Source organism: Salvelinus sp. IW2-2015, linkage group LG17 (genome assembly GCF_002910315.2).
Source record: "Salvelinus sp. IW2-2015 linkage group LG17, ASM291031v2, whole genome shotgun sequence".
Lineage (NCBI taxonomy): Eukaryota > Metazoa > Chordata > Actinopteri > Salmoniformes > Salmonidae > Salvelinus > Salvelinus sp. IW2-2015.
The window spans coordinates 29,738,527-29,765,135 of record NC_036857.1 but is presented as its reverse complement, the minus strand read 5'-3'; the positions used below and the strand labels follow the sequence as shown (position 1 = coordinate 29,765,135).

General features: G+C 42.7%; 1 protein-coding gene across 4 annotated transcripts; it reads left to right on the top strand.

Annotated features, from left to right (window-relative positions):
• The first annotated feature begins 925 nt into the window (after positions 1-925).
• LOC111976933 (rho GTPase-activating protein 4) lies at positions 926-24,235 on the top strand. 4 transcript variants are annotated; one of them, XM_024006106.3, is made up of 22 exons: positions 3,536-3,709; positions 9,288-9,371; positions 9,951-10,122; positions 10,395-10,560; positions 10,951-11,013; positions 11,205-11,309; positions 11,427-11,555; positions 13,886-14,107; positions 14,201-14,302; positions 14,475-14,708; positions 14,887-14,971; positions 15,386-15,413; positions 15,525-15,624; positions 15,710-15,770; positions 15,892-15,969; positions 16,511-16,639; positions 16,784-16,889; positions 17,620-17,847; positions 17,955-17,992; positions 18,154-18,310; positions 23,671-23,719; positions 23,971-24,235. In XM_024006106.3, exons 2-22 carry the CDS (start codon positions 9,311-9,313, stop codon positions 24,133-24,135), a joined length of 2,478 nt encoding a protein of 825 aa, XP_023861874.1. In that variant the 5' UTR covers positions 3,536-3,709; positions 9,288-9,310; the 3' UTR covers positions 24,136-24,235. The 4 variants fall into 4 exon arrangements, with proteins under 4 accessions (XP_023861873.1, XP_023861874.1, XP_023861872.1 ...); XM_024006105.3 differs by lacking the exon at positions 3,536-3,709 and adding an exon at positions 926-1,012 and having other exon boundaries at positions 11,205-11,555; XM_024006104.3 differs by having other exon boundaries at positions 11,205-11,555.
• The last annotated feature ends 2,374 nt before the right edge of the window (positions 24,236-26,609 follow it).

The following is a 26,609-nucleotide window of genomic DNA, read 5'->3' as shown; positions in this document are numbered from 1 at the left end:
TGTTTCATCAAGATGAAAGAGCGGAAGATGGCATTGGCATTTCTCTAGAAGCAGACCTAGGGTGAATCAACATGTTTTTTCTACTTGCACACACACAGACATAATTAAGAAGATAGATAGGAGTGATTATATAATTTGGGCAAATTTATTTCCAACAACGAGAATGGGTTGCTAATATGACTAGGACTGTGCATTTGGCTTCTGGAAAACGAAAGAAAGTTGATATGAAAAACAATAGAACAGGAGAGAAGTGGRWRKSRWMTGGYRCCAKWYSMYWYCCACTTCTCTCCTGTTCTATTGTTTTTCATATCAACTTTCTTTCGTTTTCCAGAAGCCAAATGCACAGTCCTAGTCATATTAGCAACCCATTCTCGTTATGACATCTTTAGACTCCCTCTTCCTAAATTTCGAACAGAGATTTTCATCTCCGTCGCATATGGAACCGCGTTATCAGGTGCACTTTTTAGAATGGTGTTTTTCCGCAAATTGCATTTTGGCAAAAGTTTGAAAACTGTCTGCTTCCTTACGGGAGTTGCATGTTCTGTTAAGATGCATTACCATAATCTAAATGTGATTTCTGTCATTCTGAGCACCGCGGGTGGACGCCCTAATGGGATATGCAAATTTCTCAAATTTCTCAAATGGCCAGTAGGCTAAATTAAAATCTGTTGTCCAGGGCCACATTTCCTTAACGAAAACCCTGATTCACACTAGTGCTGTTTTAAATGTTGCAGATGGAAATGTAATATATAGAGCTTACAATTCACTATTCTATCTGACAGTCATTTCTGTTGTACACATTTCTATCTGAATTTTCTGTAATGTTGCGATCTTATAAATGAGCCCCTGAGCCAGTAACTCTGTTCCTGTCTTCATTACAATTGACAGCACAGACTGATAGATACCATGGTAACATCATCAGAAGAATTGACCTCCAGGACTGGACTGATACCATGGTAACATCATTATCATCATTAGAAGAATTGACATCACAGACTGAACTGATACCAAGGTAACACATACCCGAAGCATCTATCACCCTCACACTGTTGTATTTAGCCTGCCTTGTGGTACCATCTCTCTCACATTCTACAAGGTGTTGAAGTACACCAACATGATGTCTTAAACAGGATGTCCTGAGATACATTTTAACAACAGATACAGTACCAGTCAAAAGTTTGGATACACCTACTCATTCAAGGGTTTTTCTACAAAGTAGAATAATAGTGAAGACATCAAAACTATGAAATAGCACATATGGTATCATGAAGTAACCAAAAAAGTGTTAAACAAATCGAAATATATTTTATATTTGAGATTCTTCAAAGTAGCCACCCTTTGCCTTGATGACAGCTTTGGACACTCTTGGCATTCTCTCAACCAGCTTCACCTGGAATGCTTTCCAACAGTCTTGAATGAGTTCCCACATATGCTGAGCACTTGTTGGCTGCTTTTCCTTCACTCTGTGGTCCGACTCTTCCAAAACCATCTCAATTGGGTTGAGGTTGGGTGATTGTGGAGGCCAGGTCATCTGATGCAGCACTCCATCACTCTCCTTCTTGGTCAAATAGCCCTTACACAGCCTGGAGGTATGTTGGGTCATTGTCCTGTTGAAAAACAAATGATAGTCCCACTAAGCCCAAACCAGATGGGATGGCGTATCGCTGCAGAATGCTGTGGTAGCCATGCTGGTTAAGTGTGCCTTGAATTCTAAATAAATCACTGACAGTGTCACCAGCAAAGCACCCCCACACCTCCTCCTCCATGATTCATGGTGGGAAATACCGTTCACCCACACCGCATCTCACAAAGACATGGCGGTTGGAACCAAAAATCTCAAATTTGGACTCATCAGACGAAAGGACAGATTTCCACCGGTCTAATGTCCATTGCTCGTGTTTCTTGGCCCAAGAAAGTCTCTTCTTCTTATTGGTGTCCTTTAGTAGTGGTTTCTTTACAGCAATTTGACCATGAAGGCCTGATTCACACAGTCTTCTCTGAACAGTTGATGTTGAGATGTGTCTGTTACTTGAACTCTGTGAAACATTTATTTGGGCTGCAAGTTCTGAGGCTATTAACTCTAATGAACTTATCCTCTGCAGTAGAGGTAACTCTGGGTCTTCCTTTCCTGTAGCGGTCCTCATGACAGCCAGTTTCATCATAGCACTTGATGGTTTTTGCAACTGCACTTGAAGAATCTTTCAAAGTTCTTGAAATTTTCCGAATTGACTGACCTTCATGTCTTAAAGTAATGATGGACTGTCATTTCTCTTTGCTTATTTGAGCTGTTCTTGCCATAATATGGACTTGGTATTTTACCAAATAAGGTTATCTTCTGTATAGCACCGTCACACACATGTGTGTATCTAGTATGTCACACACAACTGATTGGCTCAAATGCATTAAGAAGGAAAGAAATTCCACAAATTAACTTTTATTAAGGCACACCTGTTCATTGAAATGCATTCCAGGTGACTACCTCATGAAGCTAGTTGAGAGAAACCCTGGCCAATATAAAATACATTTTGATTTGTTTAGAAAGAAAAATAAAAACTATGGAATGAGTAGGTGTGTCCAAACCTTTGACTGGTACTGTACATTTTCTCAGAAAACTGGAAAAAGACTCTCTACTCTCTTTCATGAAATAAAAAGCATTTTGAGAAGTTTCATTAATGGAATTGTGCACAAAAGGAAAAATTGGTTTAATGTTGCATAGCTTACAGTTTTAGAATTAAACTCTAAAGATGGCTGGACTTCTTGAGAAAGGGGAAGAAATAAACTTAGCAATGCGTCAACATTTAAACCAACATTTATACCATATAACATTTATACCGAAAACTACAGTCAAAACAAAATATAGATCAGTTAGAAGCCACTTTCAGTTAACAGTCAGCTATTTAATGTGTCTTAGTTGGAAGGGAGGGAAGGAAATACACAGGAAGTTAGAAGTGAGAAAGAAGTTCTCTGCTCGTACAGCAATATTTTTTATACATTCAGTAAAACTCTTCCCTTCTCTTAACCACAAGCATACAGTTCTGTTTTCACTCATTATCTGGTATCTTCACACCTTGCAAAGGCATGACAACACAGTCACTTCACTCTGCACCGTTGTTTCTGGTAAACAATATTAGCTAACTACTGCTCTCTAGTCATGTATAGTATCAGCATTATGTCATGTTATATGTGGAGAACTCGTTCAGTGAGATGATATGAATGTGTTTTGTCATGACATGGTGGTTGGATTTGGCACCACCATTTTAGGACGTGTTACACAATTAAGTGCAATGCTCTCATCAAGTATATTAGTTACTCAGAGTAAGAGATCGGTGGTAAGACTTAATACGGTAATTATAGATGACAGCGCTTACTCTTACTCAGCCTATGTGTGTTACTTCTATACACATGAACTCATAGGGGAAAGTGGATGGATGACGAGGGAGGGGGGAAGAGGGGGATGATGAGGAGGAGAGGGTGTGGCTTGAATTAGAAGCTTTCACTCTTCACAACTATTTCACAAGCTGTCACAGGATGTCTCAGAGAGTGTGTCAGAGGGCAACAGAACAGAGTGTGTGTGTCTGTGACAGAGAGAGAGAGCACCCAGGTTTATGTATGTAACGTAAGGAGGAGGAGGAGGAGGAGAGAAGTTATCGTTTGGAGATAAATGTTACTCACTGTGGAAAAGAAGAGTATTAAAACTAATTTCAGCCAGGTAAGAATCACATTTTCATGACAGAATAACTAGGCCATTTATTTCACATTTGGTGAGGTTACTTTTTCTCTACTTCCTGTGAATGTGGTTTATTTACTGTTTGACAGTTATGAATACTGTATTTCTCAATTTGTATCTCACCCCACTGTGACCTTTATGTGTGGTTGGGGTTGGACCATAACTTGGGAAACACCTAATTAGTACATATGGCAATACATGTAACTATGACATTCATTACCAATGAAACGCTGCGTTTGCCTTGCAGCATTGCGTTGCAGAGGCAGTTGCAGTGTGTTCGGTGTGGTGCGTAAATTTTAGACTGCTTGACAAAAATGGTAGCAGAATGTGAATGTTGAACTTCTGTTGCATACATATCCAGATGATGCCGTGTAACATTTTGCCCAATGAGGCTGTCGGTGTGTTCGAAGCGTGAGCCTTAGATCAAATCAAATTTGATCAGATACAGCAACTACAAAAGGGTCTTCCAGTTAAAACTGACCAGTGAATGTCAGTTAAGAATTGGTACCCTGCCTATGTCCTGATGATGATGGCAATAAACTCCAATTCCTGTTGGGTGATTCAATGATGATCACATAGTGAAGGAATGGAGAGAAGGAGAAAGGAAAGGGTGACAAAGCTCTAAAAACAACATGCTGCATGTACAACAACTGCTTTCTAAAATGCATTTTATTAAGATAGATGAAATGTGTTACAAATTCCAAATGGAGATGCAATAGACCTATAGCTAACCTACAGGCACATACATAGATTAACCTATAGGCATGCCGATCTAGATGGACTGAAGAAATCACAGGCAAAAGTAGTTTTGTTTAAAATAAATGAAAGGGAGTGAAATTGGGAAGACTGTAAAACAGCTGTGTGACATGTAGAAGTGAATTGTAAGTTAAGAGAATGCTTTTTGAAAAGAGAAGAGGAAGTTAGTTGCCAGTGAAGAGTGAGAGAGTGATGAAACGGACGGAGAGAGAGAAGTCAAGTGACTGGTTAGGGAGGTCAAGTGAGTCCTAATATGCTCCTCAGTGTGTGTGTGTGTGTGTGTGTGTGTGTGTGTGTGTGTGTGTGTGGTGTGTGTGTGTGTGMMMMGMGTGTGTGTGTGTGTGTGTGTGTGTGTGTGTGTGTGTGTGTGTGCCCCTGACACAGGAAACACCACCCCTGTCTTCCCCTTTCAAAAGATCACTAGAGGTGTCTCTATGTGATAGACAGACAACAGAGAAACAGAGAGGCAGGACAGATGCCAATAATTTGAACTACTAACTTCATGAAGGGCAATTCAAATGCAGTTCATAACCATAAGTCCAGGCAGTGATCATGTACTGACTGGTTAAGCTCTCAATCAATCATTCCCCTAAAGGTAACCGCATTCCCCATGTTATTATTGTTCTATTTCTCTTTTTTTCCCTCTGCATTGTTGGGAAGGGCTCCTCAGTAAACATTTCACTGTTAGTCTACCAATAATACTAACTTCATAAATGGAGGTTGAAGTGTAGTTAATTGATCCCCCTCTCAGGCCTTTAACAGTACTTAACAAAAGGAATAACAAACAACACAAATCCATAAAGACTTCTCTTTTCTCTCATCCACTGGACAAGTTAATGACTCTGGATCCAACGTAAAGAGGAAGAAGGGAAAATGATGTTGGATCATCAGATCACTATTATGCCAACAACACCAGGCCTATGCTATTGAACAGAAAAGCAACATGGGTGGGCTGGGTCTGACTGTCATGAAATTATATAGTCATAAACCAGTAACTGTAGTTAATAGTTTATAAACGGATATAATCTGCAAATCATGTCAACTAGAATTGAAGGATTGTGTGTGCTGTGTCTTGTCTGTCTGTGCGCGGCAGTAGCCCCGAGACTGCCGCGCAGAAATATCAGCCCGCAGAGAGAAACAGGAGATTGAACTTCACTCAACTTTTTTGAGCAGTGGTCACCAACCGGTCATCACGATCGAAAGTCGATCTCCAAGGCATTCTTAGTCGGTCGGCAAACATTTCTGTAAAAAACACAACAATAAACATAGTTCCATTTTGAACCATGTCATGTGTCTGAAGGTACAAGCTGCCTTCCCGGCGGGCCAAGAAAGCAAATCAAGAGCACTAAAAGACTTCCTCTGGCCAAAGGATGGCTCAGATGACCGTTTCTGCAGTAATGTAGCAGGCATAAAAGAAAGCTACAGCAAAGTTGATGCTGTGAGGTGTCAAAACGTTTAAAACCACGACTAGAGAGCGACTGTCAACGAACACAGCAAAGATCTGATGTTTTTATGAGTGAGTTCATGTTTAAGTTCTTACTCAGCAATGTCAACACTTTTGTATTCAACACTTTTATAAGCCATAAAATGCACATTCTTCCTATTTCCAATCAGCACTACAACAAGCACTGCAGCAGTAATGAATGAGTAGGTAGGTGAATCAATATGTTTGCGTTGTTGTTATTATTAGAGGCTTGGGTCGTTTTTAATATTGAGGAATATTTCACTTTCTCTGTTCATAGGAGTAACAACATGAATGTGTGCATGAGGCAGAAATAATGCTGTGTGACTCGAGTTTCTCCATCAGCTGGAAGACTGTGTCCCTTTTTGGTCAGTGTCAGTGGAGGAAAGAGAGAGCGGAGGGATGATGAGAGGCGAACCCTCAGTCTGCTGCTCTCTCCATCAGCTGAGACTGACCATCAGATTCAGGCACCATTAGCCCAATAAAAATAGAAAGCAAATTATTTAAATGTATGCTCACTATATGATCACACTATTACCGTTGTGATCATATAGTCTACCTCAAATCTTGAAAAATAATTGGAAAAAATGGCTTGAACAGCAATTGGTAGAGCAATTCAAGCAAAGCCAGTATGCGGTGATAATATATTGGGCCTATAGCTCACTTCACAAACCTCATTGCTACAGAACTGTTTTTCATTGGTTAATGTTGCATAGGCTTACATTTTTTAAGTCATGTATAAAACAAAATCTCAGCAGTAGATCTCGGCTTGCATTTTGATTTAGTGATCTTGACTCAGCAAAGGTTGGTGACCACTGTTCTCAAGTTTTCCCTGTTAACACTATCAACGTTTCCTTTTACTGTGGCAATTGTGATCGAATCGATGCAATATTAGCCACTTTCAACGCAACATACCGAAACAAAACAAACTATGCAAGAGATTTTGTTGTAGGCAGAACACATCGGAGAAGGATTCTATTACATTGACACACACTACTCAGCCCATAGACCTGTGTGGCCATTTACAGTGCCTTCAGAAAGTATTCAGACCCTTTGACTTTTTCCACTTTTTTGTTACATTACAGCCTTATTCTAAAATGATGGGGTACACACACTACCCCATAACGACAAAGTAAAAACTGTTTTTATTTTTATTTTAGCAAACTTATTAAAAATAAAAAACAGAAACACCTTATTTATATAAGTATTCAGACCCTTTGCTATGAGACTTGAAATTGAGCTCAGCTGCATCCTGTTTCCATTAATCATCCTTGAACGTTTCTACAACTTGATTGAAGTCCACCTGTGGTAAATTCAATTGATTTGACATGATTTGGAAAGGCACACACCTGTCTATATAAGGTCCCATAGTTAACAGTGCATGTCAGAGCAAAAACCAAGCCATGAGGTTGAAGGAATTGTCCGTAGAGGTCCAAGACAGGATTGTGTCGAGGCACAGATCTGGGGAAGCGTACCAAAACATTTCTGCAACATTGAATGTCCCCAAGAACACAGTGGCCTCCATCATTCTTAAATGGAAGAAGTTTGGAACCACCAAGACACTTCCTAGACCTGGCCCTCCAGCCAAACTGAGCAATCGGGGGAGAAGGGCCTTGGACAGGGAGGTGACCAGTAACCCATTGTCACTCCGACAGAGCTCTAGAGTTCCTCTGTGTAGATGGGAGAAACTTCCAGAAGGAAAACCATCTCTGCAGCACTCCACCAATCAGGCCTTTATGGTAGATTGGCCAGACGGAAGCCACTCCTCAGTAAAAGACACATTACAGCCCGCTTGGAGTTTACCAAAAGGCACATTAAGACACTCAGACCAAGATTCTCTGGTTTGATGAAACCAAGATTGAACTATTTGGCCTGAATGCCAAGCGTCACGCCTGGAGGAAACCTCAACCATCCCAATGGTGAAGCATGGTCGTGGCAGCATCATGCTGTGTGGATGTTTTCAGCAGCAGGGACTGGGAGACTAGTCAGGATCGAAGCAAAGATGAACGGAGCAAAGTACAGAGGAAGAAAATGATTTAATCAATTTTAGAATAAGGTTGTAACGTAACAAAATGTAGAAAAAGTCAAGGGGTCTGAACATTTTCCGAATGCACTGTACATTGAACTGGACTGTGTTTAGATCAGTCGTGAGTAGATGCGCTTGTTTTGAGATCAAAGTGAGAGCTGAATATAGCCGCGTGTGCACATTTTGTTAATATCCTTTACTTGTTAGTGAGTTATTAGCCCAGTTATAGATCACTTGTAGTCAGCAATAGGGGAGTGATTGCTTCCTACAAGAACACAAATGTGTAAATTTCTAGACATCTTTGAAAAGCGAGTCAGTTAGAGCTTTTTTTGTATTTTGAGACAGACTTGATTAAGCTAAGTAGCCAATAGGCAGAGGGTACAGTAGCACGATGTGTCTGATCCTCTGTTATAATGTTATGGGAATAATAACAGCTATTTCCATGTTAAAATGTTATGGGATGCATTTTCTCCATTGTTTTTGATGGTTGGCCACTTTGGTAGGCCTACATTATGATCAAATAGCCTACAAGGCCACTGTTAAAACTGTAACTTAAAGTGGGTACATCAGTGTTCACAGTAAACTCACGCATAGAATTTTCACACAGTTTGCGCTCAGCAGACCTGAAATTTGCTCAGTGCCGAAAATAATTAGAGGGAACATTGGTTACAGTTACTAAATCTATTAGTGAAACCACCTGTAGCTTGTAAAACAAACATCCCCTCAGTGACAGTGCTGTGTACCATGTGGCAGTGGCAAAGTACTATGTATAGAGCAGCTGAAATGTTTCTGCTGCTATTTTTGCAAAGCATACTACAGTTATGCAGCAGCGCGAGCAGAGCGGTGCGTTACATGCCAACTGGCTTTCTACGCATCTATCGCTTCAGAGGCAGGCTGGCTTGAACTAGGAGATGTGTTGCAGTAAGAGAATACTGTTTACAGTCACTCTATTTCAGTCAGTCTATCTCAGTCAGTCTATCTCTAATACGTGGATACTGTGGAGTCTGTCAGTCTGCATTGTAAACACAGAGTGTCACAGAGCGTTGTTCCAAAGTGTTTGGGACAGATTGTATCAAGACGCAGCAGGGTAGTGTACACTACAAGTATAGACAGAAAGGTTTTCAAGAGTTAGGTCAATAATCAAGTGGACTTTGTCCCGGAAGTGGGGTCATTAGCTGCACACATACATATACTCTCTAAGAACCATGGGTACAGTGAGGGGTTTTGCCAGGAACTAGGTAGCAGGTTGGTTGTAACGTTTCAGGTTGAACTATCACAGAAAACCTTGTGGAATTATTGACATCTCTTTGCAACAGGGTTTCACCCTGTCAGAGCAACAATGACGTCAAATGTGAAGCTGAGAAAAGTGGGTGTTCTAGACTATGACACACAAATCAAAGGTAAGGGAAATCCTTGTTACTGTTTTTACTCTCTAACATTACTCTACTGTACTGCTCATCTTTAATGTTTCTCTTCTCACCGCCCTCCGGTTGGTACAACATAGTTCTAGTTCCATGCATATCTGTCTAGTCACAGACTGAGTCCATATTAAATGCTTATTGACTGTAAACACATTGGACTCAATGGTACAACACAACCGTCACCTTCAGCGTTTGGTTGAAGGTCTACATGTACAGGACATGGAAGTGTAGAACTCATTCACTATTCAAAGTCAGTAAACAAAATGGAGGCATCCCTCTGTATATCACTCTCAACTTCCCTCTTTCTTTCTCTCTACCGCTCTCACGCTCTCTTTCTCCCCCCCCCCCCCTTCCCTCCTCTTCTTCCCCTCTCTCTCTCTCTCTCTCTCTCTCTCTCTCTCTCTCTCTCTCTCTCTCTCTCTCTCTCTCTCTCTCTCTCTCTCTCTCTCTCTCTCTCTCTCTCTCTCTCTCTCTCTCTCTCTCTCTCTCTCTCTCTCTCTCTCTCTCTCTCTCTCTCTCTCTCTCACCTCCCTCCCACTCTCCTGCTCCCACCCCAAGAGGTGCGTTGTCAGTTGTTGGACCAGTTGAAGGTGTTGGACCTGCAATTGGAGCAGAAATCTCAGCAGCTTCAGGACCTGACAGACTACCTGCGTAGACGCAGTGAGATAGAAGGGGAGTATGCACGCTCGCTTGACAAATTGTCCGAGAGGTTCACCTCCAAAATCAAAAGGTAAATTGCTCCAAGCTCTGTTTGTGCTATGTCTGTTAGTCCTATGGTCATTGAGTTGGCAAGACGTCACAAACAGATCTGGGATCAGGCTAGAGTTGAGATGGTCTTTGTGTCTCTGAATCCACTCTACAAATGACATGTTTCCCAGACACAGATTAAGCCTATTCCAGAACTAAAAACCAGTGTTTTTTAATTTTCCATTCTTGTAACTCTATGGTTAAACCATGTCTATGTTTAAACCATGGCCCGTTCCCTGTGCCTCTATCTTTCAGGAAGGAGCCCTGTAGTGGCCAGTCTGTGGCCCAGTGTTGGCTGGTGCTCTTGGCTCAGACCAGACAGGAGAGCAGAGACCACAGTGGTCTGAGTGAAATATGTAGGACCACCCTAACCGAGCCCCTTACTCACTGTCTGGACATCACACAGCGCCTGGCCAAGAGGGTACTGCTCCATCTTCATTTGATTCATTCAGCCAGGATAGTCCGCTCAGTAACATTTGCACTATTTTCCAGGGAGTCCTGGGGAGTCATATTCCTATGTCTAATCTGTCTTTATCTCCATCTCTAATCTGTCTTTATCTCCATCTCTAATCTGTCTTTATCTCCATCTCTAATCTCTCTCTCTCTCCATCTCTAATCTGTCTCTATCTCCATCTCTAATCTGTCTTTATCTCCATCTCTAATCTGTCTCTATCTCCATCTCTAATCTGTCTTTATCTCCATCTCTAATCTCTCTCTCTCTCCATCTCTAATCTGTCTCTATCTTTGCCCTGGCCTCTGTTTCATTCTCTAGTCATCTAACACATGTATTGGTTGATCTCTTTATTTCCAGAGTAAAGATGTCTGTACCCAGTTACAGGATGGTCTACTGAAAGTCACCACAGAGCTACAGACAGTAAGTCCAACATGTGTGGGAAACAGACACCAGTTATGAAACAAAGTATGGCATATTTTCTAAAATAGGAGACGGTGAGATGTAAAGTAGTCGTCTTGGTATTTGCATGATATGACGTGTTGATGAATGTTCTCTGTGTGTGTGTGTGTGCGTGTCTGCTTCAATGTTTGTGTGTTTCTCCTGGCTTGCAGGCATGGAGGACCTACTACCAGTACCATTCAGATTATGTGTCTGCAGAGGGAAAGCTGAAGGAAGCAGAGAAACAGAAACAAGGCGCTTCTAAGAAGATAGAGAAAGTAAAGAACAGCTCACATCCCTTTTTTCAAAATGTGTGTGTGTGTGTGTGTGCGCGTGCGTGCGTGCGTGCGTGCGCGTGTGTGCATGTAATGGCTCATTCCGATGTGTGTTTCCAGAGACAGTCTAAAGTGCAGGAGATTCAGCTGAAGTGCACCAAGGCTCGAAACGACTACCTCCTCAACCTGGCTGCAGCCAACGCTTCCATGAACAAGTACTATCTCCAGGACATCTCCTCACTCATAGATGTGAGTGGTGCTTCACAGCTGCTGTCTGGCGCCAATAGGGAAGACACTGGATTGTACTGAAAAGTACCAGCCATAATACACAATGACTGCAATGCAATGATGCAAACTCAGCGGCCTTGTGGTAAGAGTATCTGCCCTGAGATTGGAAAGATGGAAGTTTGATCCACGGCCGAGTCATATCAAAGATTGTAAAAATGGGATCCGAGGCGTCTCTGCCTGGCACTAAGCATTAAGGAGATAGATTAAGGGTAAGGCCCTGCGATAGACTAGCGTCCTGTACAAGGGGTGTACTTGTACATCACACTACAGAAACAAGAGATAGGCTCCTGCTTCTATGAGCCGTTCTGGCTCACACAAGCCAAGGTTTACTACAATACTTTACAATACAATGTGCATCCAACATGTTATCTACAGGGTTGGGGTCAAGTCCATTTAATTTAATTTAATTCAGGAAGTAAACTGAAATACGCCATGAAAGTGACCCGGCAAGTAGTTTTGAACCTTTGTGTGCTTTTTGAATAGCCTTTCATGGGCAAAAATGTAACGCAATGCTCTTCAGCACAAAAATGTCAAAAAAGATGTCTGGCAGAAGTAAATTTGTCCACAAACACAAATATAATTTTAGATTTACGCTACCGGTCAAAGTTTTAGAACACCTACTCATTCAAGGGTTTTTCTTTCTTTTTAATATTTTATACATTGTAGAATAATAGTGAAGACAACAAAACTATGAAATAACACATATGGAATCATGTAGTAACCAAAAAAGTGTAAAACAAAATATATTTTATATTTGAGATTCTTCAAATAGTCCACCTTTTCCTTGATGACAGCTTTGCACACTCTTGGCATTCTCTCAACCAGCTTCATGAGGCAGTCACCTGGAATGCATTTCAATTAAAAGTTAATTTGTGGAATTTCTTTCCTTCTTAATGCGTTTGAGCCAATCAGTTGTGTTGTGACAAGGTAGGGGGGTATCCAGAAGATAGCCCTATTTCATAAAAGACCACGTCCATATTATGGTAAGAACAGCTCAAATAAGCAAATAGAAATGACAGTCCATCATCACTTGGTCAGTGGTCAGTCAATACAGAACATTTCAAGAACTTTGAAAGATTCTTCAGGTGCAGTCGCAGAAACCATCAAGGGCTATGATGAAACTGGCTCTCATGAGGACCGCCACAGGAATGGAAGACCCAGAGTTACCTCTGCTGCAGGATAAGTTCATTAGTGTTACCAGCCTCCAAAATTACTGCCCAAATAAATCCTTCACAGAGTCCAAGTAACAGACACATCTCAACATCAACTGTTCAGAGGAGACTGTGAATCAGGCCTTCATGGTCGAATTGATGCAAAGAAACCACTACTAAAGGACACCAATAAGAAGAAGAGACTTGCTTGGTCCAAGAAACTCGAGCAATGGACATTAGACTGGTGGAGATTTTTGGTTACAACCGCCGTGTCTTTGTGAGACATGGTGTGGGTGAACGGATGATCTCCGCATGTGTATTTCCCACCGTGAAGCATGGAGGAGGAGGTGTGATGGTGTGTGGGTGCTTTGCTGGTGACCCTGTCAGTGATTGATTTAGAATTCAAGGTCACACTTAACCAGCATGGCTACCACAGCCTTCTGCAGCGATACGCCATCCCATCTGGTTTGGGCTTAGTGGGGCTGTCATTTGTTTTTCAACAGGACAATGACTCAACACACCTCCAGGCTGTGTAAGGGCTATTTTACTAAGAAGGAGAGTGATGGAGTGCTGCATCAGATGACCTGGCCTCCACAATCCCCCGACCTCAACCAAATTGAGATGGTGTGGGATGAGTCGGACCACGAAGTGCTCAAGTGCTCAGCATATGTGGGAACTCCTTCAAGTCTGCATTCCAGGTTAAGCTGGACGAGAGAATGCCAAGAGTGTGCAAAGCTGTCATCAAGGCAAAGGGTGGCTGTTTGAAGAATGTTAAATATAAAATATATTTTGATTTGTTTAACGCTTTTTTGGTTTCTACATGATTCCATATGTGTCATTTCATAGTTTTTATGTCGTCACTATTATTCTACAATGTAGAAAATAGTATAAAGAAAGAAAAACCCTTGAATGCGTAGGTGTTCTCAGAATTTTGACCGGTAGTGTACCTTATTTGACCGCATTTTCATGGATTTCTTGAAATAATCTTGAAGTCCATTCAAACGACCTGCATGACGTATTCCAATTCGCATTTTTCAGTTTGCTTCCTGAATTGACTATTGAAATGGATTTGACCCCAACCCTGCCTACAACATAAACACATCATCTTATCCCAGTGTCATCTCTCTGTGTCTCTCTCAGTGTTCAGATGTGGGCTACCACCTGTCTCTGTCCCGTGTGCTGTCGGCCTACCTGTCCAGCCGGTCCTGGGGTCAGCAGAACCTGAGTGTAGGGCTGCAGCAGCTCCAAAGTGCTGTGTCTGGACTGGACCAGAGTCAGGACAGAGACAACCTGCTACAGACACACACCAACACCTTCTGTCTGCCACTCCGCTTCCACTACCAGCCACACGACGGAGACCAGGTAGGGTGTGTGGGTTGTGTATCTCAACGTCACATGTCTTTGCTCCCACCTGTCTGATATCCCCTGATTATTCCCTGTCCCTGTTCCTCTCAGGTGTTTGAGGTGAGTGCAGAGCAGGAGATTAAGGGTGAGATGGAGACCAGGTTCCAACAGCTACAATCTAAACTCACCGGGTTCACCCAGGAAACGGAGGAGGTAAAGTCCAGTCCACCCAATCAATCAAATGTATAAAGCCTTTATCAACTGTTGTTATCAACACAAAATGCTTTACAGTAACCGGGCCATGACTCCCTCAAAAGCTTAAAATCGACCTTGTAGTGGATAAGATGGATTCCAATATATTCACTACACACTTTCTCCCTCCTAGGCAGATAAGACTCTACGGGCAGCCCGCGTTACCCTGCTGGAAGGTATCAGTGATGATGACCTAGATCCTCCACCCTCCAGCAGCCAGACCCAGGGCTCCCAGGTCCATCTTCAGTCCCCGTCTCAGAGCCAAGGTCAGGGGGGAAGCAATGAAAGCCTGGCCAGCAGCAGTGGCAGACCTAATCTGGCCAGACGCAGAGCCAACCTGCAGGAGACTGAGATCCTCTACTGTACTGTGAGTCATTATTAAACTGACTTACACATAAGGGTCAGGCCAAAAGGAGTGCACTATAATAGTGGGGGTTACGGTAATAATGAAAATGAAATACAAGGAAATGACGGTGGAGGTGATGATGATGATGACAATGACGATGATGATGACTTTTTTGAATTGTGTTTGATTCTTCTCTCAGAAAGTGAAGGAGTATCTCTGTAAAAGCTCTCTGGTATCCAAACTACAGGCTAAACATGATCTGCTTAAAGTGGCTGTAGAGAAAGGTACAGCACTAACCACTTCTACAAGCTTGGGACAATAACTTTCTATCTGCATTTTTGTCCAAATGTAGTTATTGACATAGCCTTGTTCTGTTCAATGGTCTCTACTTCTACAGTACTCTAAATGCCCCAATTTATGTTGTAAAGTTCAAAAGAATACAAGAACAAAAATAGCGGACACCATTTAAACCCAATGAGGGTTCGGAACATTAAAGGCAGAATCCTATTTTTTCAGATAGAACCTTATAGTTCCAAGCTCTCGAATACACACACAACAGTTCGGCATGACTTTGTAGTATAGCCTCATATACAGTACACTCATTGTTGTTCCTTAATTGCCCAAGTGTCATTTTGGCTCTTCATTTCCTATACAGCTGTTACAGCTATCCTAATTGTTGCTTTTTCTTCCCTTCCTAGCTGAATCAACCAATGGTCATCAAGCCAGGTAGAGTTACATTCCTCTGTAAGACCTTTATGACTGCCTCATAAGAGTAACATAACAGTTTAGGGCACTGTCTTATAGTCAACTGACTAGTGTGTCTTCTCCCCCCTGTAGAGAAAACTCCAGGAAGTGTGTTCGTGTAAGGATGAAGGGTCAACCTAGCATCCATTTCACCCACAAACTCTTCACTGGAGACATGCTCTCGTTCATACAGGTACCAGCCTACTGTTGCTGTCTGTCAACATCTCATTCTCCTCCTTAGTATCCTGATTTCAATAAACTTCTCCCAATATTCCCAGGCATCGGGCCAAGAGATCCCAGTGGTTGTGGAAAGCTGCATTCGCTTCATCAACCTCAATGGTGAGCCATTATTGTGCATGTTTGGTGCATATTGATACTGTATATTACAAACAGCTAATGGACTGTAGCGTGTATCTATGAAGGTCTTCATGTCTGTCTGTCAATCAATCCTAAACTGTAGGTCTCCACCATGAGGGTATCTTCAGAGTACCAGGGTCTCAGGCCGAGGTCAACAGTCTGAGAGATGCGTTTGAGAGAGGTAGGCCTGTCTGCTGTCCCTGTCTGCACGTTGGCATTTATTGGAATGAATCTTGTCCGGGAGGCAGCTCTGCAGGGTGGTCACTAGGATTTTAAACCTAACCCTAATCTTAACCACACTGCTAACCTTGTCTAACCCTAACATTAATTGTTTGTTTTTATATGATATAGCCAATTTTGACTTTGCGGCTAGCCCATCTGGGAGAAACCGCTCAGTGCTGCCTCCAGGACAATATTCATCCCAATAAACATCAACCTGCTCCTTGCCTGCTGCTCTAGCTGCATCTAGTACAGACCTGGGTTCAAAGTATCTGTTTCAGATCATTTGTCTTTACTGGATTAAGCTGGCATTGTGGTAAATGTAACCAATGGTACAGTCCCAAAACTGCAAGCTCAGGCAGGCTCAATTGAACAGTCAGAGTATTTAGATAGAAAGTTAATATTATTTTAACCTAGGTCTGGTGTCTATGGAAGCCGTAGTCCAGTGCTGTAGTATTGATCATTAATAATGTTGGGCAATGTGCCCTTGGTGTTCCCTGTAGGAGAGGACCCCCTGGCAGACAGCAGGTGTGACATGGACTTAGTTGCAGGAATACTGAAGCTCTACTTCAGAACCCTGGAGAACCCTCTCTTCCCTCAGGACAGCACCACTCAGCTCCTGGAGTACGCAGGTAAGTGTGTGCGTGGGGGGTTGGGTGTATGTATGTATGTGTGAGGGTGGGGAGTGGGGGTTGTTTGAGTGTGTGCGTGTGCATTGGGTAGCTTTTCATATGCTTTTCCTTAACCTTTCTCCTTGTTGCACCCAACCCTTCCAGAGATTGACAACGAGACAGAGAGAGCAGCTAAACTCAAATCGGTCATCTCCTCCTATCCGCCACCTGTCATCATCGTCATGAGATACCTCTTTGCATTCCTCCATCAGTAAGTATCTTTGTTCTATTTCTAAAACATTGTCCACAAACAAACACTTATTTGGGATTTCTTTACTGTCATTGTCAAGAGGAACTAACCATACACTTACCACAAAGCCCTTGCAAATGTCAGTATTGCAAAGAAAACCCTCTGTTCAAAGAAGAGAGAAGCAGCCATTTGATGAGATAGGCGCTTTTCTAAAACACACTTAGGTTGCGTCCCAAATGGCACCCTATTCCCTATATAGGCTCTGGTCAAAAGTTGTGCACTACACTTACAAAAAAAGGGTTCCAAAAGGGTTCTTCGGCTGTCCCCATAGGATAACCCTTTTTGGTTCCAGGTAGAATTATTTTTGGTTCCAGGTAGAACCCTCTGTGGAAAGGATTTTTCATGGACCCCAAAAGGATTCTACCTGGAACCAAAAAGAGTTCTTCAAAGGGTCAGCGAGCCATTTGGTTCAGCACTAAGAGCCTGAACTGTGAAATTTCAGCTGTCTTATTATGTTATTCTTATTCTTCTTGCCCTCTTCTCTCTTTCTCTCTTTCTCTCTCCTTCCCTCTTTCCCCCTCTTCTTCTCTCTTTCCCTCCCTACCTCTCTTTCTCTCACTCTCTCTCCCTCCCCTCACTCCCCCTCTCTCTCTATCTGTCTCTTTCTCTCTTTTCCCTCTCCCACACTCTCGCTCTACCTCCCTCCCTCTTTCCCTTTGCTCTCCTTTCTATCTCCCCCCTCTTCCCCCAGTGTATCCCAGTACAGCGATGAGAACATGATGCAGCCCTATAACTTAGCCGTGTGCTTCGGCCCCAGTCTGGTGCGAGGGTTGCAGGATGAGGATGTTGTTACTCTGCAGCCTCAGATCAACTCTCTGGTGAAGGGCATCATTTTGCAGCACGAGAGCATCTTCCCCAGCCCGACCGAGCTAGAGGGACCGGTGTATGAGAAATGCATGACGCTGGAGCAAGACGATTGGTGACAGAAAACACATAGATAAATGGACAGCGACCTAGACAAACATACACGCAAGCACATACTCAGGCACATACACTTGATGTTGATTGTCTGTGTTTATTTTGCAGTGAGGAGGGAGAAGGGGATTCAGAAATCCTCAGTAAAGGTGAGAAGGGCCCGGCTGCTAACTTCATGTGTGTTTGAGAATCAGTCATTTGACACAGGGATATTGTTTTTCCGTCTATGCTTTATGAGAAACATTAACCGAAATCTTGATTGATGTGCATTGTCCCAGTCAAAAAAAATTAATAACTCTTTGTGGTCCAGAGTCAGAGTCAAAGGGAGAGCGATCTCGATCCAATAGCAGCTGCAGTTCCAGACAATCCACAGCAGGTGGGAGTGTGTCCCTTGGAGAAAAGTTCACCATACAGATCCCCATGGCTCTACATGGCAGGCCCCGCTCCCCCCGCTACATACGCAAAGAGTAAGTACTGTCGTGTAATCAAACTTGTCTGTATGTGAGTAAAATAGCTACTAACGGTGTATCTTCATGAAGGCACATTTATTGCTAACATCAAGTTGCTTCACATTACAAGCCACATGAGAGAGAAAGATGCTTTCCTCACGAACCGCTACATTCCCACAGGCCCTCATTAGCATATGCCCAATCAGGATGCAATATTCAGAACACCACATCTTCCCTTTTCAGAGAACAAAGATTAGACTTCCTTTGTCTCAATAGACCTCAAGAGATTATTTGCTCTTATTGCTCTCATTGCTCTTATGTCAGTAGGTCTGTTACTGCCTAGTTATTCTAGAACGTTTCTACATAGTCATGAACATCAAATCTTTTCTGTAAACTTTAACCCAAAATGTCTAATTTCTTTAAACACAAATCTACCCCACAGGTAAGTTAGAACTGTAACAACTTGACAGCTGTTGTTTTATCTGATTTATTTGTTTTAACTTTGAGCTCAGTCTTTTGTTCTTGATGCTCTGGCTTATAAATCCAGTCCTTAAGGTTTACCTATTGCTCGCCCAGACCTTGCTCTGGGTGTAAAAGGTACAATGCAGAGTGTCGGAGTGGTGAAGACACTTGAATCTTCTCCTGCCTAGCGTTGTTGTTCTCAGGTCCTCAGGTCCATCCATAGGGATGAGGTGATGTCTGTTTCTGCGGAGTGAGGACATCATTTTGTAAGGCTGATGGAATGACAAGTCTTGTTCCTTTAAACACAAGACCGTCGTGCACTGTGAGAAAAGCTCGTTCTGCCCAGTACAGTTTCAGCGGTCCTTCGCATCCGCTGAACTCAGACCATCCTTCCTGACACATTGTCATGATGTTTAAGCACACACTGTCGGCTTAGATTTGTTCTCTCAGATTGTCCGTGTAGGAAACACTCGCTGGAAGCTGTTCCATGATGGCATCCACATATGTATTTGTGCTCTCCATGTGCTTCTTTTCTGCAGCAGTAGCTTTTGCTTTGACTGGCGTACGTGACAGCGTGTCTGCAGTCCACAGACTCTTTCCACTGACATGAGCAATCTTGTAGGAATAACTCATAGATCTCATCCTGAAGCGTTGGATTGGTGGAGGAAGGGTCTCCAAGGGTTGGTTCCCCAGAAAGCTCAGGAGCGGTTTGTGATCAGTTTCCAGCTGAAAGTGTTTACCGATGAAAAAGTCTCTGAAACTTTCACATGCCAATGTCAGCCCCAGGGCTTCTTTTTCCATTTGAGCGTATCTCTGCTCGGTCGTTGTGAGAGGCCAGGAAGCGTAGGCAACGGGTCTCCATTCCTTGCTCTTCTTCTGCAGCAGCACTCCTCCTAGTCCGTAGGAAGACGCATCGACTGACACTTTGATCTCTTTGTTTGGGTCGTACAGGGCTAGCACGGGTGTGGATGTCAGCTCCTCCTTCAGCTCTTTGAATGGTTTTCTTTGAGAGTAGGTCTCTGAAAGGTTTGTCCTTTTTTGCTAGCAGAGGGATGAACTTTAACAGTTGGTTCACAAATCCTAGAAAACTCTGTCGCTTGCTGATGTTGGATGGCTCCGCACTTCATGACAGCCTCTGTCTTTGTTGGGTCGGGCTGTACTCCTTGGTCCGAGATAATGTGGCCCAGGAACTTGACTGGTCACATTTGTCCATGTTCAGAGTTAAGCCGGCTTTTTCCATCTTCTGCAATGCAGCATGAAGTCTTGCATCATGCGCTTCCTGAGTTTGGCCCCAGACCAACAGATCATCCATGTGACAGACCACACCTTCCTGGCCTTCAGTGACCTCAGTCACCATTCTGTTCTGGAAGTGTTCAGGTGCTGAAGCGATGCCAAAAGGCAGACTGTTGAAGTAGTAACATACGAAAGGTGTGATGACGGTTGTTAGCTGAACTGACTCCTCGGCTAGCGGGATCTGCCAGAAGCCCATGTTCGGTTCGAGCTTGTGGAAGATCTTCGCCCCGGCTAGTGAGCCAAAGTTCTGCTCGACAGTTGGAAGTATGTATTTTTCTCTACACACTGACTCATTGAGACTGGTGAAATCAACACATATCCGCATGTCCCTCTTCTTCTTTGGGACAACCACCGTGCCGGCGCACCAGTCCGTGTGCTCCTCCGCTCTGGTGAAAACCTTTCCTGCGCTCTAGCTCATTCTTGAATTTTGTCAGACGGGTTTCAGCTTGATGTTATTTGGTTATTGTACTGTGCCAAGACCGCTGCACAGCTTTGGATAGCTTTTTTTCAGTGTGTAAATCAATGTTGTGGAGTCGAGCAACTAGCTCAAGCTTTGTGATCGCTGGTCTGCCTAGTAAAGCTGTGTAGATCTCTGAGGACATACACCTCCTCCAGTGTCTCCTTTTCTCCCTTTCCTAGAACCAGACGTGTGACGCTGATCACATCCAGCGGCGCTCTTCCTGGTCCTAGCAGAGGTTTTGTTGGTTTTTGCAGAGCTGGCTTGCTGGTTCCCGTTGAAAATGTGATTGAACACATTGTATGGGATAACAGTCTCACCGGCACAAGTGTCTATTTTGAATTTCACATTTCTGTTCATCACTTGAATGTCAATCGTCCATAGGTCACCTCCTGATTTTATTGTTCCTAGGAAAATGCTATCATCTTCTTCTTGAATCTCGTTTAGGGCTTTTGATGACATACACACACGTTGGTAATGCCATTTCGTCCCCACAGGAGTGACACACTATTTCATTAGCTGCACACTGTGATCTTGGATGTGCAGGGATTTTGCCACAGTTTTGACACTGACTGCTTTTTGTCATTAGCATTTTCATGGCTAGCTTTCTCACGCTGGAATTTCTGTGTCCACTGGCTGCCTTTCTGCATAACTCTATCCACTGAGCATGCCTCTTTTGTTGTTACTGTGTCACCTCGCAGGCAACTTTGATGCTGTTTCACTTCTTCAGTCTTGCCATCTCAATGACTATCTCTAGTGTGAGATCTTTATCTAGCTGCATACGTTCTGACAGATGCACGTCTGCTAACCCAATGACTAGCCTGTCTTTAATTAGTTCATCATACAAAAGTCCATAGTTGCAATATTCTGCTAGGGCATATCTGTGACAAAATAATCCACTGTTTAATTTTCCCCCGGTCTCCACATGTTAAAGCGATCTCGCTCATAGATCACATTCTTTTTCACAATAAAGAATGCATGAAATCTGTCTCTTATTTGTCCATACTGTTTTTGCTCGAGTTCGTTTAGGTTTAGACCCTTCAAAACGTCCTCTCTCATACAGTACATGAGAGTGTTTACCTGGTTCTCCTCGATAGATTTGTGAAGATTCTCCAGCAATGTCTTCCATGCTGATTAGCCTCCTCGATTCTCTTCCCAAAAGTTTTCAACCAGGTACTGTAAGCTAAACTCTGTTAGTAACTCGTTCTAGTCCACTTCTAACACCATGTCGTGTAATCAAACGTGTCTGTATGTGAGTAAAATAACTACTAACGGTGCATCTTTATGAAGGCACATTTATTGCTAACTTCACGTTGCTTCACATTACGAGCCACATGAGAGAGAGATATGCTTTCCTCGTGAACCCCTACATTCCCACAGTATATGGCCAATCAGGATGCAATATGCAAATAACACCACAAGTACCATCAAAGATATTTCACCTATTACTGTGGTACCTGTACCACTGAGACTTTAAACCACATTGTAGCCCAGTGGCGGTCAGTGCCGTTTAAGATGAGGGAGGAATCATTTTTTTCATGAGCATGGCCTTTTTTCTATTACAGCATATTGGATGACTGTCATTCAAATTCCATTCACCCAGTTCAATGTAACAGTGATACGTTTAGGCTACTATATGATACTCAAATTTTCCCTATACCCATCATGAGGTTGCTACAACCTAGCCTATGAATGAAGTTTACAACGTAGTCGCACACAGGTCGAGGGAAATTTGAGGTGACAGACAGTGACACATTCAATACCGCCTTGCACACTCTTGCCTGCGTCTAGATGATATAGGGTGTAATCATTAATCCAACCGTTATAAACGAGAGTTTCTATTGGACAAATTCAGATATGTTTATCCCAATTTTGTCCCGTTTGCTTCCGTTTAAGAAAAGTTTTTCAACAGAATCAGCGGAATGAATACCCAGTTCACTTTCATAGCAGCCAGATTGTATTCCTTCTCGCATCTATGTGATCTCCACCTCTCACCTTTTCCCTTCGCTTGTGGACTTCAATGCACAACACATCAGCTGTATGTGACCAGGCGAATAAACCTTTCCAAGCCAAACTATATCATAACCGCTACACACAGCCTACATCATTGTCACCATGTTAGCTAAAGTAACATCATAGTCAACATAGATAATAGAACTAACTCGTTAGTAAACTCGCTACAATCATGCAGTAACGTTACAGTGTACAGTCAGTAAGCAGTTTAGCACTTACAACGGCGGGCCCCAGAGGCAATAAATTAGGAAAACCTTGACTTTGAAGAGATACAGTGTTGCGTTGGATAGTCATAGCCAGCTAGCTTTCATAGCAGCCTCTGTTTGAGCAGGGTGTTTGAGTAGGCTAAACTACCTAGCTGCATTTGCAAAGTAAGTGAAACTGAAACTGGGAAAAAATCATGAAATCTCGCTTTTCCTTCATTTAGGAAGAAATTAATTTGTTAACTGTTCAACTATTGTCTTTCTCTCTCTTTGAGTCTACTACTCACCACATTTTATGCACTGCAGTGCTAGCTAGCTGTAGCTTATGCTTTCTGTACTAGATTCATTCTCTGATCCTTTGATTGGGTGGACAACATTTAAATTAATGTGCAAGAGCTCTGATCGGTTAGAGGATGTCCCCCGGAAGTTGTCATCATAATTACTGTGTAAGTCTATTGAAGGGGGTGAGAACCATGCCTCCTAGGTTTTGTATTGAAGTCAATGTACCCAGAGGAGGACGGAAATAGCTGTCCACCGGCTACACCATGGTGCTACCCTACAGAGTGCTGTTGAGGCTACTGTAGACCTTCATTGCAAAATAGTGTGTTTTAATCAATTATTTGGTGACTATATATGTGATTATATTTAGTATAGTTTTATCTAAAAAGGATAACTGTTTAAATGTTGTATTTGTATGAAATTCACTGAGGAGGATGGTCCTCCCCTTCCTTCTCTTAGGAGCATCTACTGCTGTAGCCATAACTTTGGTAGTAATATGTACCATCTACTCTGTAATCTAATCTATTCACAGGGTATTTTGACTTGTTATTGTTGTATTGTTTTAGCACTCATTGTCATAAATTGTAGTGACCTAAATAAGCTTAAGCGGGGGAACTGAAATTCTGAAATTCTCTCTCTCTCTCCCATCTCTTTCTCTCTGTTTTTCACAGAGCCCAGGACCTGTCATCCAGTGAAGATAGAACAGTTCAGGTTGACAAGGTCTGACATGTTTTTCATTAAGCTAATATTTAATATTTTATTTCTGTAATTACCGGCAGCAGCTGTTGCAATTACTGTTGTCATTTTTGAACTCACTAAGCGTGCATAATAAGAGGTTTGCGACCACGCTAGAGGGAGTCCACTCCAGTCCAGTGAAGAAAAACATCTCTGTCCTCTATTCTTCTCTTTTTTTCTTCCCTTCATCATTGTCCCCCTCCTCTCCTCCCGTATTCCCTCTTTTCATCTCACAGGAGGTCTGCCGCCAGATGAGCTCTGTCTTCAAGGAGCTTATTGCTCGACAATCATTCCCTCCTCCATCCTCCTCCACCCCCTCGGTCACCTCATCCCGCTCTTCCCAACCTCCTCCAGAGCAGAAGAAAGGAGGGGTCGGGCGCAGAAGGGAAAGACCTGTTTAGATCTGACCAACTGGATTGGTAAAAAGAGAGAGGGGACCAGAATGAATTAATGGCTAGATGGATGAATAAATGAATGAGAGGGAATGAAAGGAAGGAGAGAGACGAAAGAGACGAGAGACTTAGATGAGATGACACAGTGTAGGATGACAGGTTGTGACAGCAGCCTTTGACAGTGGGATTACAGATGGCTGGGTTACAGGAACCGCAGTCAGTTCACTGTACTGTATGAGTCTGCTCAGACAGCAGCCTTCATTGTGAAGCCTGTGAATGGACAGTCACAGACAAAAGGGTTTGACTCCTACTGTGAAGCCTTTTGTTCGTGTGTTTGATACAACACACCCCAATGACCCCCACTCTGATTTTCACTGTAGGGCTGTGTCCCCATTCTCCACACTTTTCCCAAAGTGTGCACTTGCACACTCCACGCCATGGATTTGAAAAGCATTGGATGGTATGCATTAAGGGGATTCTTGCTATTGCAAGTGGACAGACAGGTTTTGATTCCCACTGTGAAGCCTTGTTTTGGTTAGCCTGATCCCAGATCTGTATCTGGGACCAGGCTGTGTTCGATAGAACCCCAGTGACCCCAGTGCCAATGCTACACAGTCAATGGCAGGTTTTGAGTTGCTATATCATAACTTATTTTACCCACAATGACTTGGAATGTACACTATTATCAGTGCTGTTTGTATTCTATGCTCTTGTGGTTATGGGCCTATGGAGGCCCTCTATGCCCAATGTGTGCAATGCCAACACCAAGACAAGCGCTCACTATCTGATTTGGTCAGTTCACGATTCATGTTTGGGTAGGCCTATAATTATGAACATTCAACGGCCATATGGTCTTTGAGATCCTATAAGACATATGTTCTAACAACCTTTATCAGATGAAATGTACATTTTAACATTTTACCAGCAAGATCTCCTGTCTGTGATTGAGTCATTGAGCTACTGATAACGATGAACCTTTAAATGTTGTATTGCTATTTTTATATAGTTTTCTGGATCTGATGATTGTTTGAATAAATGTTTTTGTTGAATTAGTTCAGAATTTCCCATGTTACTGTAGGTCTGTACTTCACATTGTACTGGATACTGAGAAGATATTTGCAGTTAGACATTTGCTCACTAGATGGCAACACCAACTCACAGAGAGGATGCAGTATGTTTGTGTCCTATGTTGTAGGAGTACTGTATGTTCTAGATGGGGGAAACTAATGGGACGTGGCTGACGTGCAACTGATATTTCATTTCTGAATTGGTTGAAGGAAAAGGAAACCGCACACTGCTCTTGATAGTATCACCGATATTTAATAAGCTTACGTATCGGCCACACGGCCTTCGTCAGAGCTTTTACTACTTTTACTTTTATTTCTGAATTGGTTAAAATTAGGTTAGGGTTTGGGTTTGGGAAGATTCCGTTTTTAGGTTTGGGCTAGTCATGCTGTCAATGGGAAGCTGGACAGAAAGGTCAGCTGTAGTCTGTCCCGTTCTTGAAATGTCCTGCACTGTCTTCAGCACACTGTGCTCCAACAACATATGCATCCCATTATTAGCTGTTTGACAAGGAGAAATGACATGATGTAATCACTGTGACTCTTACACTGTAATTATCTGCATTTGGGATTAGGAAACGGCACAGGCTTGAAACACTTTGAGCAGCAGAGAAAGTGTGAAACGTTACAGGAAGTCTTCGTCAAGACAAACACATTGTGAAACGTTGCAGGAAATCTTCGTCAAGACAAGGCATGTGGCAAACCTGCAGAACACTATCTGCAGCAGATAGTAGCCTAGTGGTTAGAGTGTTGGGCTAGTAACTGAAAAGGTGCAAGTTCAAATCCCCCAGCTGACAAGGTACAAATCTGTCGTTCTGCCCCTGAACAAGGCAGTTAACCCACTGTTCCTAGGCCGTCATTGAAAATAAGAATTTGTTCTCAACTGACTTGCCTAGTTAAATAAAAATATCTAGCTAGCTGAACACATAATTTTTTTTTTTTAATTTCTTTTAAAGAACCACCAGTCAGGAGGATACAGACAGCTCATTATACCGAAAAATTGACATATATATCTTTTTTTATATATAGAATAATCATAATGATTATGGCTCTAGATCGCAGGAAAAATCGGGTTCTGGTGAAAGATGCTACATTTCCGGCACAATGTACACAGAGGTACTGTCCCAGCCATCACAGTCACTCCGCCCCTGTGGTTCTTTCGTGCCCTGCAGTCCGAGAGGACAGAGACCCCTGTCCAATTCATCATGGCTCCATACACACTCAGATTGCACAACTGATGTACAACACATTCGACACAACAGTTGGGATACAACAGAGAGTTTTTCACAAACGCTTCGCCGAGACACCGCACAATGGTTGTGTAATTATTTTTGCACAGACAAACTCTCAGTTGTATCACAACCATTGTTTGAAACATGGTGTATATCAGGTGTACAACGGGGCCAGACGTACTGTCTA

Excerpts from the sequence above, each read along its gene's own strand:
- LOC111976933 (XM_024006105.3), top strand. The coding sequence starts at position 9,311 with ATGACGTCAAATGTGAAGCTGAGAAAAGTGGGTGTTCTAGACTATGAC. Across the intron at positions 17,848-17,954 it reads ACGCTGGAGCAAGACGATTG|TGAGGAGGGAGAAGGGGATT; the intron begins GTGACAGAAAAC and ends TTTATTTTGCAG. Across the intron at positions 18,311-23,670 it reads CCCCGCTACATACGCAAAGA|AGCCCAGGACCTGTCATCCA; the intron begins GTAAGTACTGTC and ends TGTTTTTCACAG.